The following is a 17,860-nucleotide window of genomic DNA, read 5'->3' as shown; positions in this document are numbered from 1 at the left end:
TTTTTTGTTAATATTGTCATGACACCTCTTTTGTGTCACGACAGAGATGATTTAAGAAGGTTTTTTAAATGTCAAGAATGATAGTAAATACAAGACAAAAATAACACAACTAGACTTATTTTGTCTTCATTATTGTTGATGAAACATAACCCGGATGAACAATATCAAAGATGAGAAGTGAAAAAAAGATTAACACTGCTTTCAATAACACTATCTTTTAGCACTTTTGTTTTAAATAAAATATCATAAAAAACACCTGCTATCTATATAAACAACAAGGGTGAGAGAGGAAAAAAAAGATTCACTGGCATTAAATGGAGAGTTAGTCTGTTGTATTTTCCTTTGAGCACTGATGGTGAATCTTTCACCCAGTCACTTTTAAAGGAGATGGTATCTCATGAGGTATCTTGGGAGATCATGTCTGCCAAGTTAGAAAGACGCCCTGCAGACACCTCCTGTTTTTCAGCCCAGTAAACGATGTGGACGTGGTCTCACCGTGCCAGAATTTGACAATCAGCACACCGTCTGGTCCACAGTGGAGCTCATTTTGGCTAAGAACTATCTTTTTGCGATATACTAAAATATCAACTTTTACCAATGACCTACTACTACTAAATGCCTCGAAAAATGCAATATGTATTAGATGGCACATGGATGCGAATCACCAATTGTGATGCATCAAGTCCAGATGATGGATGTAGACTAAAGGATCCCAGACCACAAAACAAAACCATTCCTTCAGGGCAACTGTTTAAAGTGATATTGCCAAAGATGGATCTGAACAGAAAATGGGCCTTTTGGCTTCATTGTGGGGTTTCCATTGACCATCTTGCGAGTCTCTTATAATTCATCAGGCTGACTGATGCTCTGAACTGAGATAAATAGCTGCTTCAAGGTCCCTGTTTCAACCTCAAACAATAGACAGCTTTCTCCCCTGCCTTCGCCACAGATTCGAACAGATGGCGGCATTCATTCATTCTTGAACACGTATAAATCTGATGCAGACGCGGCGCTACGTCCAGCATACAACATGCCAGAATATCGTAATTGCATACAGAGATTCTTAGGAGAGCAAATATGAGTTAAGCAATAACCGTTTGGTAATAGTGTGCAATTTAAAATACAAAATGAATGCGCATCAGCAAATCCTGACATAAAAGGTCGTCTTATCGCACGTCCTACATTGCAAGGCAAACGCCCTGTAATCCTATTGCGACAAGTTTTAGGCAAAGTTTTAGATTGTGTTTATTCAACATTCAATAAATCCGACACGATATTACGCTTATCTTAATCCGCGAGCAGACGTTTTCTAATGTCGAGGGATTACGCAAACTGCTGACTAGGTTGTCCTCAACGCGCTGGAGTGGAAAAAGAAAAAACCCCTCAAACTTAAGCAGTTCAGCATGTTGAGGCCTTCAGCAAAGCTCAAGTATTGACTTCCATCAAAAATTCTTTGATTGGACTGACAGAAGCAAGTGCTTTAGATGAGGAACCCTTAAGTAATTTATCACTGACAGATGGGAAGGTAGACAAACATGTGCGCACATCAAAATCACCACACCAGAAGACAAGCTTCACAGGCAGAATGGTTCATGCCACAGATAGAAAGAAGTTATTGAGCTGATCCAAAGTGACTAGAGCCATGAGAGACGTTTATGATCTACAATATTGTCTGAATCGTGGAAAAATAATGAGCAAGTAGCAGCTTAAGAAGTAGTACTTTGTCAAAAAATCCTTGCTAGCTAAATGATAGCTGGTTACATACAAGAAGCTGAGACAACAACAACAAAAACATAAGTGTCTAATTCAAGAGCTCATATTTTAAAGACTTTTAGAAATTTAAAATGACATTATAAGAACAACTGAATTAAAGATGCAGTATTTTGCATAAAATGCAGAAGCTAAACGCTAATAGAAGCTATCAGAAGCTAAATGCTAGTAGTCACAGTGGTTGCCTGCAGCTTTTATGCATGTTCCATCACTTTGCCGTCCGAACTGTGGAGATTGTGGGAAATGAGATGAAACTAGCAAATAGCTGCTTAAGGAGGAGGACTTAACGTTAACCTTTTTGGCTAAATGGTAGCTAGTTATAACCTACACAAAAGTTGGACAGAACAACAAAAACAAAGTGACTAATTCAAGATCCAAGTTCATATGTTAGAGCCTCAGGTTGTTGACTTTCACTTTAAAATCACTATAAGAACAATTGAACTGAAGAACAGAGAAGCTAAATGCTAAAAGGAGCTAAATGCTACACAGCCACAGTGTATGTCTGCAGCTTTGTATGCATTATCCATCACATTGTTGTCTGAATTGTGGAGAATGTGGGAAATGATGAGCTGAAACTAGCAAGCAACAGCTTGAGAAGTAGATTTAGCCAAACTTTTCATTTAGCCTGGCTGACTAAATGGAAGCTGCACACAATAACAAAAGCAAGTGTCTAATTCAAAAGGTTATGTTCCAAGTTCATATTTCATTTCCTCAAGAAGTTGACTTAAATTTAAAAATCACTTTACGAACAATTTCCATGAACTGTAGGAAGATGCAATGTTGCACAAATGGAGAAGCTAAATGCTAACAGAAGCTAATGCTACACTGTCGCATTAGATGTAAACTAGCTATTAGCTAATTTTCTGGTGCAATTACTTTTAATTGTGCATTGTCCCTGTAAAAATAAACAATAAAATGAAATGAATGAAATGTCACAGTATATGCCTGCAGCTTTTTATCACTTTCGTGGCAAAAATATATTAATTTTAAATTTCCTAATACACAAATCCCACTTGTTTTTCATGCTAATCTGTAATTTTTAACATTGACACTTTTACAACACAATGTGAAACGCATCCAAATAGCTAAGAACGATTCAGTATTTATAGCAAGATGCAAAAATACTTGGCAAACTACATCCTGTATGGATTTAATTAGCAATTCTATTTTCCGTTCTATGATTCCGTTATCCGTGAAGGTCGGCAACCCTACCCTAAGTTAACGTGTCTAACTCATGGACACAATACTGAAGGGTCATGTACAGTATTTCTCCTTGTAAGGTTCAAACCCACCTTGTTTCAGTTTCCAATCTTCCAACCACTACACCACTTCAACTGGACCTATCCTCCTCGGCATCTCCTAAACACAGCACACCTCGACACAGACTCAATTTCACACTACAAGATTTTACAAGAAGGGCTCGCCGGATGGCATCTGGGAACACAGCCAGTCAAAGGACCGGTGGCGGACAAGAATGAAAAAGAGATTTTGAGACGCCGATATTGAGGACCATCAAACTGGAAAGAGATTAGAGCGGCGGTGTGACGCTGAGAAAGTCTGCCAGCTCAGTCTCAGGGAATGAGATCTGCTACTGGAATGTTGTGATGAGAACGCCTCATGATGGCTACAGTTTTTTTGAAAAGATAATGTTTCTGCATGCCACATCCTAAGACACTGGCAATGTTCGGAGCAATATATTGAGCAAAATGCGCAATGATGAATGGTTCAAACTGAATATAGTAGCCACATGACCTAGCCATGGTGTAGGTTTAATTCAGCAGGTGCAGCCCAGTTATCATAATGGAAATAAATTTATCCTTGTCATCTATAATACATTGCATTGTGGGATACAGTATCCAGTGAAGTGCTCTGGTTGTATAATGCACAATACATAATTTGTTTTGTAATTAATTGTATGACTGTATAACGTGTAGGGCTGTCAATTGATTTAAAAAAATATAGTAATAAAATTAAAAATAATAAACGCAGCAATTACAGGGGGGTTCACGCACCATTGGTGCTTGGGCCCAAATTACATACGTTTATTAAATAAAATTAATTGATATTTAAAATCACAAATGATGACATTTGTGAATGTGGGCAATTTGAGCAAATATTTGTTTATTATGAATAATTGTATTCAATCCACTATGTATTTATTAAACTATTTATTCTTATTTATTACTATTAATAATGAAAATAATTTAAGAAATATTTATTTAATTAAATTCAATATCCATTTAATTAACCATTATATATATTTTATTTTAATATATTTAATAATAAATATACTATTACTAATAATAATAAAATAATAATTTTGAATAAATAAGCATACTAACATAACATTCAATTTTGTTTGACTGTATTCCATGAATACACATATCTGAACATATTTTCTTTGTAATTGATAGGGCTGTCAATTTAAGCAAATATTTATTTATTATTAATAAAAAGTATTCAATCTAATATGTATTTATTTAATAAACTATTATTTATTTGTATGTATTGCTATTATTAATAATGAACAATTTAAGAAAATATAAATGTATTAACTATTTTATTCAATATCTATTTATTTAACCATTATATTTTTATTTTTAAATAATTATTAGTTTTATTATGCAACTAAGCACATATAGATCAATATCAAACGTTTCGGCAATCAGCCTTCTTCAGTGAATCATCATCTACTACTACTACTACTAAAAAATTATAATAATTTTGATATAATTAAGTATACTAAAATAAATACAAAACCGACAGCCGTAATGCACACTGTATTCCATGAATACACATATCTGAACAACATATTTTCTTTGTAATTCATACGGCTGTCACTTTAAGGAAATATTTATTAATATCCATAATTTTATTCAATTAAATATCTATCTTATTTATTATCTAATTATTCAAGCATTTTTTTACTCTTATTTAAAGTTATTATTAATAATTATCACTTATTAATAATAATAATTATGACAATGATAATTACCGGTACAAAATTAATAAAATAACAGTCCCAATATTAGGTTAATAAGGTATTCCATGCATACAGAAACTCTACTTTTTCTCTAGCATATATATGGAGAGTTAGTAGACTAGTATGGTAGTACGCAATTTCGAACACAGCCATTGAGTTCAGTCGCATTTATTGGTGTGATCAGCAGACTCTCACCTTTAGCCTGCTCTTCATCCTCTCTCTCTTCCTCCTCCTCCTCTTCCTCCTGCTCCTCCTCCTGCACTAGGCTGGGGGGTCTGTAGGGCGGGGGGAGGCGCATGGGCGGAGGGACGCCGGTCTGTCCTGATTTCTGCTTGAAGAGAAAAGCAAAGAGACTGTGTGTGAGAGAGAGTAATGCAACAGACTGTGGAAAGGACACAGGCTAACAAATAAACTGTGACAGATGAAAATGAATGAATGATGCTGGGAAAACTCTGGACGGAGAAAGATGCACTGATTTATAGGTATGGTTTACCAAACACAGAAAAAAAATCCTGAAATCCAGTTCACAAAACCCATCTAATGATTCGTTCACAAATCTTAAATAAGGACTTCAGTTTGGGTCCGTTTCTCCCACAAAGCTACTTCAGAAGACTTTAAATATAGTGCATAAGCCACATGGATCCCTTTAATGCTATTTCTATGAAGCTTTCCTGCTCAATTTTAGTTGAACTATTCCTCAAAAGGCAGAGAAAACCAACTTAGAAACCCCAACAAAGCATGAATAAGAGAGCCAGACGATAAGAGCATGAGGAAAGCTGTAAATGGCAGGGAGTAGAAATTAGGCAACGGGCTATTACAAGAAGTAATCTCATAAAACTGCTATTGTCAGAGAAAAGCCTCAGGAGATGGACATGGGAATAATATGTGGAAAGCCACCGATGAAGTTATCATCAACATCTCAATACGAGGCACTTCAACTAACACTAACATAGATTCTTAAAGGATTAGTTCACTTTTAAAATGAAAATTCTGTCATCATATACTCACCCTTAAGTTGTTTCAAACCTGTATGAATTTCTTTCCTCTGCTGAACACAAAGGAAGATATTTAGAAGAATGTCGGTAACCAGACAGTTTTTGGTTCCCAATGACTGCCATAGTAGGAAAAAAATATACTATGGCAGTCATTGGGAACCAAAAACTGCCTGGTTACCGACATTCTTCTAAATATCTTCCTTTGTGTTCAGCAGAGGAAAGAAATTCATACAGGTTTGAAACAACTTAAGGGTGAGTATATGATGACAGAATTTTCATTTTAAAAGTGAACTAATCCTTTAACAAACGATTTACGGATTGTGGTTCTAATGGACCCCCAAGATTTGAAGGGTTTTGTTATTGTTAAAGCAGTCGCTATGGGATTTGTAGGGTGTTCAGAGAGAAACATGTCTCGATGCGATTTCAAGAACGTTCCGAATGTTTTTTTAGCATTTTTAGCATTTCTTTATGCGATTTATAGGATGTTCTGGGTCATTTTTAGCATGTCAATGCGATTTCAAGAACGTTCTGAGTGTTTTTTTTTAGCATTTTTTAATACGTCTCTATGAGATTAATAGGATGTTCTGAGTCATTTTTAGCATGTCAATGTGATTTCAAGCACGTTTTGAGTGGTTTTTAGCATTTTTAGCATTTCTCGATGAGATTTATAGGATGTTCTGAGTCATTTTTAGCATGTCTCGATGCGGTTTCTAGTATGTTCTGAGTGGTTTTTAGCACGTCACCAATTTCTATTTTTTTTTTTAGCATGTTGCTATGCGATTTCTAGGATGTTCGGAGTCATTTATAGCACTTCTATTAGGTACATCAATTAACATTAATATCCATAATCGATTGTTGTTTACATTACCAATCAATTAATCGATAAATCGTTTAACCTCTTAAATCCGAAGCTAAGTTATGTTACTTAACCACTTGCTTAACCGACACACAAAACGTAGAAGGTTTGCTTTACCATAAATATAGGGAATATGACCATCACTTAACAAGTGGACTAGGTCAAGCGCAACCCATGACATCTTGAGAGGTGGAGCTGGACGTCATTTGGCTCTGCAGTGAGCATCACTTGCAAAAATTGGGCTGTGTGCGGACATCCGTCGACCCTCCTGATATACAAAATGTTGTACATACAGTACATGCAAAATAATAACACACGTACCAGTGACAACAGAGTCTAATCAAGGCTAACCATCTCTCAATAGAGCTGCAGCTATAGCTCACATAAGCCGCCTCTAACAGATCTATTAGCATTAATCAGCTATTAACGGCGCTTGCAGAAGGACGCCATAATGTTTCACTGCTCCTGAGAGCCACGCTTACTGCTGATTAATACCTAATGAATGATGGAAGAATGATATCGTGGGAGAAAGACCGCTAATGTGTACAAGAGCTGTGAATACAGGTATTAGCAACCGAGGCTAATTTTGCTATGTTGGCAAAACACTATTTTGCGCACAATATATGGGAAAATCTTTGTTTATAACATACTATTAAAGGTAATTCTTCTATTTATTCTGTAGCAGTTCCTTTTTGCCCTTTTCAAATCTAAATTTACATTTTCTTATGGAAAATAGCTTTAGAAACAGAAAGCAGCGCGAGTTTTCCTTCAGATATGAGCTGAAAAGTTAATTAAATTTGCAGGGTGTAATTAGAGGGCCCCATATTCTGATTGTGGTGAATAATCACGTAGCCTCGGGAGCCGAATGCAACTAATGGATGAAGGAGCAATTAGGCAAATTACTGTAATTTCAAATTAATTGCTAGAAAAAACAGTTTTAATCAAAACACGGCGACTCCAGAGGTATCTAGAAGATTTCAAATAGGGATTCTTCTGCAGGTCTCCCGGGAAGAGACACCATTTCTCAGAAACATGGGCTTGCTTGCTTGTGCATATTTGTCCTCTTTTCTTCCATTATTTCTCTTGATTCTGGGATGTGGCGAGGGTTATAGCAGATTGTGATGGGTTGTGCTTTGATGTGAGTGGAAACCAGCCTTAGACATTTACATTAGTGGACACAAAGACATCTTGAAACAGACACATAATAAATACAGCATTCAGCTTCTTTGCACAGAGAGTGTGATCATTACAGGGCAGCTGGGACGTAATTACGGATCATTACGGACAATGCAGTTCCAGTGAGAATCATATTGCAGTGAATGCTGCCGATTTGAGCTATGTTCGTATATAAAATCTGAGTCTGAGAACACACTAAAAGGCCCTTGGCTTTTAGTCTTTAGATAAGTATTTTCAATATTCAAGAAAAAAAGAAAAAAAAAAGTACAGCTTTGCCATCACAGAACTAAATTATATTTTTATATCTATTGAAATAGAAAGCAGATATTTAAAATTGTAATAATATTTCACAGTATTACTTTTTTTTTTAAAGTATTTTTATTAAATAAATGCATACATAAAAATAGAATGTATGTATACAGTATAAATATATATATACGTGTGTGTGTGTGCAGTATACATATATATATATATATATATATATATATATATATATATATATATATATATATATATATATATATATATATATATATATATATATGTATGTATTTAATGTTGTGCCTTAAGGTTGATTAGACAGCTGACAATAGTCAGGATAATGCAATTGATTTTTTTTTGTAATGTACAGTAGTAGGTAGTTTTATTTTAATAGGCTATTATATTCATAGGAGTAAGTGACTCTATAACATTTATAAATTTGTATCCTGCTTAAGCATTACCTGTCCAGTCTTGGATAATTTGTCTTTCATTTGTCCCTCAATGTTCTGTTGTTTTGTCATAGCTTATTTTATTTTTTGATTTAAAAAAAAAGAAGAGTAAATTATAATTATCTTTTTTTTTAATCATCATTATCGTGGTTCTGTTTGTTGCGTGAAAAAAAAAAAAACGAAAAAATTTGTAAAAAATAAATAAATACATAAATAATAGGACTAACAAGATTAATTGCATTCATTTTTATCTCGTCACCTCATAATTTTTTAATAATTACATGCACAAAATGTACAGCACTATTTGGAAAATCTGTCAGTAGCATATGTATTTCCGTGCAGGATTTGTTGAAAAGGTGAAAGAGCCACAACTCAGAGGTGAGCTTGTGCAGAGCGCAGGTTTGTACTCACCTGGGTGGCTTTCCTCTTAGCCTTATGCTGTCTAATGCTGGAGGCGGTCACTGAAGCAGGCTGCGAACACACACACACACGAAGAAAGTCAACCTCACGGATAACAAACACGGACACATCAGCTCAAGAGATTTGTGCGTTCCCAGTTTGGGGCTGAGAGAGAACAAAATCAATTATCTCAGACAGAGGAAGACATCATTCACTGACATCCCGTTAGTGTCGCTATTACTGTTGAAATCATCCAATCAGGAGGGATTAGCACATGGCATGGGAACAGCACCACAATGTCCTGTGCTTGTATGGTTGCTAAGGCTGAAGTGCCCAACCTGCAGGGCATTCCAACTAAGGTCATACAAATCATGAAGTTGTACTGTAAGAAACAACAGCTCTGCTCGAGCCTCAGGGTCAACACACACAGGTTCAGGAAGAGCTTCTTCCCTCAAACCGCACAGATCCTCAATAAGGATGCTGCTAGAGGCCCATACGCTGCTCTCTGACCACAATATTGTGATATAAAAAAATCACCCAGTAGGTCTTTAGTAATACACATGTTCCCCCTCACATTTCAACCGCACTTCCTATATCATATTACTTACTATTATTTAAATATTATTTAGAATTAACACATAAACATGTTGGCCAGGCCGGGTAATTTATGAATTTATTAATACATAAATATTACAATCTCTAAATGTTAGTTATATTAATTATAACATCAAATATATACACAATTAGATAGAATATAATTACTACATGTATAACATACATTTTATATTAGAAATATTACATATTTATATATAATTATTACAATATCTTCATATTATTATTTTGATATTTAGAACTCTATTTACACTATTTAGAAAAGTTTAGTTTCACTAATTTGAGTACTTCTATTTATTATAATTATTACATGCATTATTTATAAATGAAAATTGTATTACAATATCTAAATATTACTGTAATATCTGACTGTTATACATTATTATAATATAAACTATAATATAATTATATTGTGCATTATTTCCTGTTATCTCTGCTCTTTCGTTGTTAATAAAAATGGAACCTTGTGTCAAAAAAGCTGCCCCAAAATAATTATAATAATAGAATCATATACATTTGAATACGCATGTTATTACATTTCATATTAAAATGTATATAATTCTATTATATTTTGGGGCAGCTTTTTTGACGAAAGGTTCCATATTTATTAACAACGAAAGAGCAGAGATAACAGGAAATAATGCACATCTGCATGAAGACACAATAGTGATGAGCAGTAATGTGTGTGTGGCCACAACTACAACATTTATTTGTGTTTTCATTGTGCCTTTTTCCCCTTATGCAAAGTAAAGGACACATACGTTACAAAACATGGATGACACAGAAAAAAAGTTTACTTCAAAACAGAGGCACATTATGGAAAAATACAGGGGACTAAAAGCAATCGAAAGAGTGCTAGACCTTTAACAGCAGAGCTGCGGGAGAAAGTGGCCCAAGAGTGCGGCGGCGCTTACCAGTGACTTCAGTAGCGACTGAGTGGAATTATTATTGTTGAACTGGAAATGAATTGGCCCCATTTTCAAAAATGAGAGCACTCAGGCATGAACAGGGGGGGGTCATATCTGAGGTGCACAGTGGCAGGAGAAGATGATGGCATTTGAAATGAAAAGGCAGGTTTACCCGTGGAGTGGAGCACAGGCTCTGAACGACGAAGACTACGGGAGTGGACGCCGCTTTGATAGCCTGTACTGCCTCCTCATGGCTGGCGTTCTGCAAATCCACTCCAGAAACCTATTTATCACACAGGATGACGGAAGGACAAAGGGAGGAGGAGAGATAAGAGAGGATTTTAAAGGGGACATGCATTTGAAAACAGGATTATTTCGCAAAAAAACAGGTTACGATGTCAGAACCATGTGCACATTAACATAAGCCCGCCCACATTTACACATCAACATGTTCATCTTGGAGTGTCAAGATGCTGAAATCTGAATGAAAGTGAATTAAGCCAGTCATTTTTATATGCAAAGACATTAGCCAATAATAAAAGAGGTCATTTATATATTGTCTTAAAGGTATAGTAGCAAAAACAGTAAAACTTTATTGGTGCAGGAATTCTTTATAAGGAGATTCAGGGATGAATAAAACACTACAAAACAAAGAATATGGCCCCTTTAAATTGGTTAGGAAGCAGAAAAGACCATAATATTAATGGGCGTAGTTGTGTACTAATAATCAACAGCAAATGCGTCTGAACATGTATGTGTGTGTCTCTCAGACCTGTAAGATCTTGTCTCCTGTTTTAAGGGCACCCGTGCGTCCAGCTGGGCTTTCTGGCAGCACCTGTTTAATGAAAATGCCCTTCAGCTCCTCTCCATTCTTCAGCCTCTTTATAACGGTGCGTCCGCCCACTATGCTGATACCCAGAGACTCCTGCGTCTCTAGCCACACCTCCACTCTGAGACAAAAAAGTGTGTTTGAAAGACTCTTCTGCTCACCACGGCTGCATTTATTTGATCCAAAGTTCAGTTAAGAAAGTAAGTGTAAAATATTATTACATGTTAAAAAGAACTGTTTTCTATTTGAACATATTTTAAAATGTAGTTTATTCCTGTGATGCAAAGCTGGATTTTTAGCATCATTACTCCAGTGATCCTTCTGATATCTGGATTTAATGCTCAAGAAACATTTCTAATTATTATCAATGTTGAAAACAGTTTTGCAGTGGAACCATTTTTTCCAGGATACTTTGATGAATAAAAAGTGTGATATAGTTTGTAAAATGATAAATGTCTTTACTTTTGACTGGTAGTGTATATATTTAATGATATACTATAGTATACAATAACATAATATAATGTACTTCTTATAAATGAGGCTTGTTAGATTTATTATCTCTGATACAAAAATATTAAATCATCACTTCCTGTCTCTATTACAGTCAACTGAGCTATGTAAACAGAGATATATATTATAGAGTATAGAAGGTGGTTGTCAAAAACAACATTTATCATAATAATAGTATTTGCTTATCTCTCTTTCTTATATATATATATATATATATATATATATATATATATATATATATATATATATATATGTGTGTGTGTGTGTGTGTGTGTGTGTGTGTGTGTGTGTGTATAGAATAAAAATAAAATAATAGAATGTTTGTTACTTGATCTTTATGCATGTTAGATATCTTGCATTTTCTGTTAAGCTGCTTTGAAACTATGTGAAAAGCGCTATACAAATAAATGTGGATTGAATTAAATAATACATTTTATATTTTGGATATATTATTCAAATATATATACTTCTTAACTTTAAATGTATTGTAAATATACAAATTTGTTTTCTTTTAGGAAGGTGTCAATTATTTGTCAGTGCTTTTTCAAAGAAAGACACTTCATTTTCTGTTTAAATTTTTGTTACTTCCACCTTTCTATTGAAATCTCTAGAACCACACACACAGCTTCAGTGTTTTTAGTGTGTTTTACCTGCGTGGGGGACCCCAGTGACTGAACGCAGGCGTCTCCTCACCTTCTCCCTCCTCTCTTTCTGGCAGATCACTGCGGACAATAGATTCACTGTGCAGTTATAATAACCAAAATTCTTAAATTACCATCAAATTCTCAGTATTAATGATCAGTAATGCTGAAAAGTTAACTGCTACCTGTGGCCTCCTCTGATTGGACCGGCAGCGCCCTGGTTTCTTCTCTTTCTGCTGCGAGAGGAAGTCCGCTGCACAGATCTGCAGAGCAAGACAGTAAGTTATAGATGCATAACAGTCACAGAATCATAATAGACTGAATCAAACTCATCAAGTTCATGTAAAATTTATGTAAGATTCGACTTTAATAATCTCAGATCTGTCTTGACAGTTCACAAAAAGCAAGTGACACTATTTTAAAAAATATTTAACCTGATTGAACAGCATGAATTAAACAAATGAACGTCAGTGTAATAGCAGGAAAGCATAAAATATTTTTTTGAATTGGATTAATAACAAATAAAGAATTCAGTCATCCTACAGGCGTGTTTGACTTAAAATCTCTGATACAAAAAATTAAATCAACGCATCACTTCCTGTCTCTATTAAGGTCAACTGAGCTACATACTGTAACAAAGCTAGAATGTTAACAACAATAATGATAGTATAAAATTATTATTTTTAGTAATGATTAATGATGTTGCGTAATATGTTGGTACTATTTTTTTTATCTTTTAAATTTACAAATGAATAATATAATAAAAAATTTTAGTCTAAACATCAATACTGTGAGCATAGTAAATAAATACAATAATGAATTGGCTATTCATTTAAAAAAACATCTTGTACGTGTACACACACACACACACACACACACACACACACACACAATTAACAGCTGGCCGAGTCTCAGCTGCGTTTCACACCAATTTGACACCATTCATCGTGTAGCTCAAAACGGCATTTTATATCCGTTTCTCACTTTTCTTTAATTTCTCTACCACACCTGGGTTATAGCGCAGAGATAGCTCAATTATAAAAATGAGTTAATTGTGATAATCTAAGATAAACATGATCATTTTCTAATACTTGTACCATATCAAAAAGCATAAATCTCTAATTTCTGATTAACACCACACATTTTAGTACTCTCAAAGTACTCTTAAACACTCAAATTAATTTGAGTATCTTATTTTTACATCTTTAAAAATGTAGTCTTTAACTGTCCTATGAATTAAAGCTGCACATTTGTCCAGCAGGTGGCGTTATGGCTCTATTAGAAAACATGGTAATTATAATTACACACAAGGAATCAATCTTTATGAACACAGCTACTATAAATACGTATTTAATGACTTTAAGGTGTGTATTAGCTAGTAGAGATATGTTTTTAAAATGTTATTACCTGCTATCTGCATCTGTAGTCTCAAAAATAAACCAATGACAACATGGTCATTTTGTTTGTAAACAGAAGTTAGTTAGGTGATGGATATAGTTGGGTGTGCATTATTACAGCTGGAGACTTACTCAGTGTCAGTGTCGGTCAAGGTAAGTTCTGAGCCTTCGTTTCTGGAGTCAGAGTCTGCCTCGCTGTCCGCTGCCTCCAACCATGACGCAGGCTGACCTGAGAACAGACGTGTAAATATCAAACTGTCCTGAACTGTACTTATTTAAAATAAACCTTGTTTTAAAGACACACACTCACTGATGGGATTTTGTGAGGGCTGCAGCTGAATCTTCTCAAAGCTTGTGCAAAGATCATCGTTCACCTCAGGGAACTGTGGCAGCAACAACACAAGAGTTTCAATCATGTATTCTTGTGGGATTTGATCTTACATAAAAATATAAGAAATAAAGAAAATCTAATGCTGTGAACTTGATCCAGGTCATTTCAGCCCCCAGTGTTACAGTTATGAAAATGAAAAATGTAAGCCAAAAGGTGTTTGGACACTTTGTATGGTTTAAAACCTATAAAATCATCTTTGGTATCGTTATGCATCACCTGTTCTTGCGAATCAGCTTGAGCATTGAACTGGTAGAGGCTGGATGTCGCTGGTTTTTCCCAGGAACGAGTCTTCTCGCTGAGGTATGAAGGCAGGCTAGCACTCCCTTGATCCTTCATGGTGTCCATCTCCTGCTCTTCATCATCTTCATCCACAGCCATCTCTCGCTCCAGGCCGGGCAGGAGGTCAACAGTGGTGAGGGGAGAGGCATAGCGGGGCTCGGCGTCAAGGATCAGCTCCGGCTCCTCGTCCAGGTCGTCAGATAAGACAGAGTCATTTCCAAAGTCCTACACACAAAGAACATGACTTTCAATTTAAAAGGCCATCTGTTTTTCACACAAAGCTAAGAAAACACAAAGAGCGTCGTATGAACCACTTTTATGGTGCATTTTTCGAGCATTATTAGACAGAAGCAGTGTAAATATTCTGCTAAACATCTGCTTTTGTGATCCACAAAAGGACGACAGGGTTTGGAACGACATGAGGGTGAGTGAATGATGACAGGATTTTAATTTTTGGGTGCACTATAGCTTTTACCACCAATTTTTGTGGGATTTGAACCAACAACCTTCTGGTGACCAATATTTATATTAATAGTGGTAAAAAAAAAAAAAATCTTTAGTCAAAACATTTATTATACAGTTTTACTATACTCAGTCTGACTTTGTAGTGGTTTCTGGGAGGGTCATTTTTGGGTAAAAAAAAATCCCTGTAACAGCACCGTGATAATAGTAGTTTATAAACCGATTTTTGTGGGATTTGAACTTGCAACCTTCTTCCGACCAACCAAAATCTTGAACCACAAGGGCATATTGATCAATTAAAAGCAGAAATGTTCATATTTATATTGCTTAAAAACATAATCTTTAGTCAAAACAAGACCCAAAAGGTTTACTACAAATTCTTGTGGGATTTGAACCTACAACCTTCTGCCAACCAACCTAAATCTTGAACCACAAGGCCATATCAACCAAATACAATTTAAAAAGCTCATATTTACATCGAATTGCTTAAAAAAAGTAATCTGTAGTCAAAACAAGGTCCAAGAGGTTTACTACAAATTCTTATGGGATTTAAACGTACAACCTCCTACCTACCAACCTAAATCTTGAACCACAAGGCCAGATCAATCAAATACAAGCTAAAATGTTAATATCAATAGTGCTCAAAAACATAATCTTTAGTCAAAACAAGGCCCAAGAGTTTCACCAAACTCAGTTCAAACCTATCCGACTTGGTTTCAGTTTCTGAGTTGATTCCCCCATACCGAAACTCATGATAGCGAAACCCTATGCTACTTTATACCCCTTTTAACATTCTTCCCCCCCTAAATCATCTGCTAACAGAAACGTCTGATGTTGGAGGGGGCGTGTAAGGTAGAGACATCTCACCTCCTGTCTGTCTGCCGCATACAAAGCAGCTCTTTCTATCCCTGCAACAGGGTGCCGGAGCTTGTCCTCCTCTCCCTCTTCCCCACACTTACGGATCATAAGAGCTGAAAGCGCACTTTTCCCCCGCGACGCTCCAACAAGCCGACTCAGCTCCTTTCTCACTCGCCCCCCCCCCACCCTTGCGGAGAGCAGAACCAATTTGCCATGAAAAATGTGCAGAGTCTAAAATCTTAATGGCGCAATTAGTCTCGTTTTGAGTAGATTTACGGCAGCACTTGACTCGGCCGCCTCAATTACATCTTTGCTAAAATTCAAGGATAATACGGAACATTTCAAAGGCCCATAGAGGGGGTCATGCATCACCTCCAAAAAGATCCCTCTCAGGAGGCTCGCTCATTTGTTCCTCTTTTTCCTCGCGCTCTTTTTCTTCAATGCATGCTCTCTTTGTTAAATCACAACTGTAGTTGGGTTTCCTTCCTACATATTGATGGATATGAGCTTGTTTACAGATGATTAGAGCAGGGGTCTTAAACTTTTTTCATGCCAGGGACCAACAACAAAACATTTAGTCTAACTTTATTTTATTAACTTCATTAACTTATTACTTGCATTTTTGTTTAAAATATTTTACAATTTTTTTTATTTTTTTTCGGATCAATCTATATTTGGCGAATCTGCATTACAATAAATATGAATATGTTATTTTTTGTTTTTAAAGTTTCTATGCATTTAAGACTGGGATTTTTATAAGGTCTATTATATATGTGAATACAGGATTATACAAGTAGATTCTTATGCTCACCAGGGCTGCATTTTTTTAATTAAAAATACAATAAAAACAGTAATATTGTGCAATATTATACTATTTTAATATATTTTAAAATGCTATATATTCAGCAAAGCTGAATTTTCAACATAATTACTCCAATCTTCAGTGTCACATGATCCCTCAGAAACCAATCTAATATGCTGATTTGCTGCTCAAGAAACATTTCCTATAATTATCATATTCCTTATTATTATCAATGTAGAAAACAGTTGTTTTTCATAATATTTTTGTGGAAACTGTCAGCAATCTTCTGATGATTTGATCAAAAAAACAGCATTTATTCGAAATATAAATCATTACAGACACTTTCAATCAATTTAATGAATCCTTGCTGAAAAAAAATTATTAACTACTTGCAAAATAATTCAAGTAAAGGCATATTCCGAATACCTCTGGCATAGATGGGAGAGTGTGGCTGACAACCTGCTTTGCCACTGGTTCCTCATCGGCGCTCTCTACAGGCCAAGAGGACTGCTGCCCACTACCTCCATCCTCTGTCTGTATAGTTCATAGAAACAAAAGAACACAAAAAATCAATACAAAATAAATAGACATATAACACATAGCCTTCTGCCACTAGTAGGAGTTAGCTATCTAGCTACAAGCCAAACAAGCTTGTTTGGCAGGCTGCATCAAGAAAAAATATAAGTGGATAATTGTGAGAAAGTTTAAAATAAGAAAGTCATATTGTGGTGGAAACGGACACTGTAATGATCCTCAATCCAGAGTAAAACTTGAAATACCCACCCAAATAAAAACCTCTAGCACTGAATGTTAATATTATGGGGCCATAATTACATACCGCCAGGGGTTTCCTGATTCCAAGGTAGACTATCCCAGGTGGAGCAGACTTAAGAACCTCTACAGCCTGGGCCAGAGAGCATGCGTCTAGATAGGTGTCATTGACGAAAACCAGCTGGTCACCCGGGAAAAGCCCGCCGTGATTGTCAGCTACCCCTCCAGGAACCACAGAGCGGATGACGATCACAGAGCGTGCAACATCCAAAGGGTCCTGCAGAGGGCAATGCAGACCATAGCAAACACACAAACAGAAAAAACATGAGCAGAGTGGAGCAATAGTGACCGTGATTTAACCTATACGTCACAATCAAAAAGCAGATCATGACGACTGCCTTTTGAAGTTTCATTTATTTGTTTAAATCTTAACACAAACATTTCAAACTGAACCAATGTAAGTAGAGAATAGAAGATTGCAAACAAGCAGCCTTCATTCCGGTGGTCATTC

The 17,860-nt window shown here is 35.6% G+C and overlaps 1 protein-coding gene across 1 annotated transcript in view; it reads right to left on the bottom strand.

Annotated features, from left to right (window-relative positions):
- patj (PATJ crumbs cell polarity complex component) overlaps window positions 1–17,860 on the bottom strand; it is a 106,124-nt gene that overhangs the window by 53,584 nt on the left and 34,680 nt on the right. The window contains exons 20-30 of the mRNA XM_079593543.1: window positions 17,417–17,626; window positions 17,005–17,112; window positions 14,394–14,681; window positions 14,097–14,169; window positions 13,919–14,015; window positions 12,575–12,652; window positions 12,399–12,470; window positions 11,182–11,359; window positions 10,582–10,692; window positions 8,902–8,961; window positions 4,949–5,084 (exon numbers count right to left, since the gene is read on the bottom strand). Of these exons, the coding sequence (XP_079449669.1) occupies window positions 4,949–5,084; window positions 8,902–8,961; window positions 10,582–10,692; window positions 11,182–11,359; window positions 12,399–12,470; window positions 12,575–12,652; window positions 13,919–14,015; window positions 14,097–14,169; window positions 14,394–14,681; window positions 17,005–17,112; window positions 17,417–17,626 (1,411 nt within the window). The remainder of the gene's footprint in view (window positions 1–4,948; window positions 5,085–8,901; window positions 8,962–10,581; window positions 10,693–11,181; window positions 11,360–12,398; window positions 12,471–12,574; window positions 12,653–13,918; window positions 14,016–14,096; window positions 14,170–14,393; window positions 14,682–17,004; window positions 17,113–17,416; window positions 17,627–17,860) is intronic.

The sequence above is a fragment of the Phoxinus phoxinus genome, assembly GCF_949152265.1.
Source record: "Phoxinus phoxinus genome assembly, chromosome: 20".
Lineage (NCBI taxonomy): Eukaryota > Metazoa > Chordata > Actinopteri > Cypriniformes > Leuciscidae > Phoxinus > Phoxinus phoxinus.
Note: the sequence above shows the minus strand (reverse complement) of the source record. Positions and strands in the feature narration are given on the sequence as shown.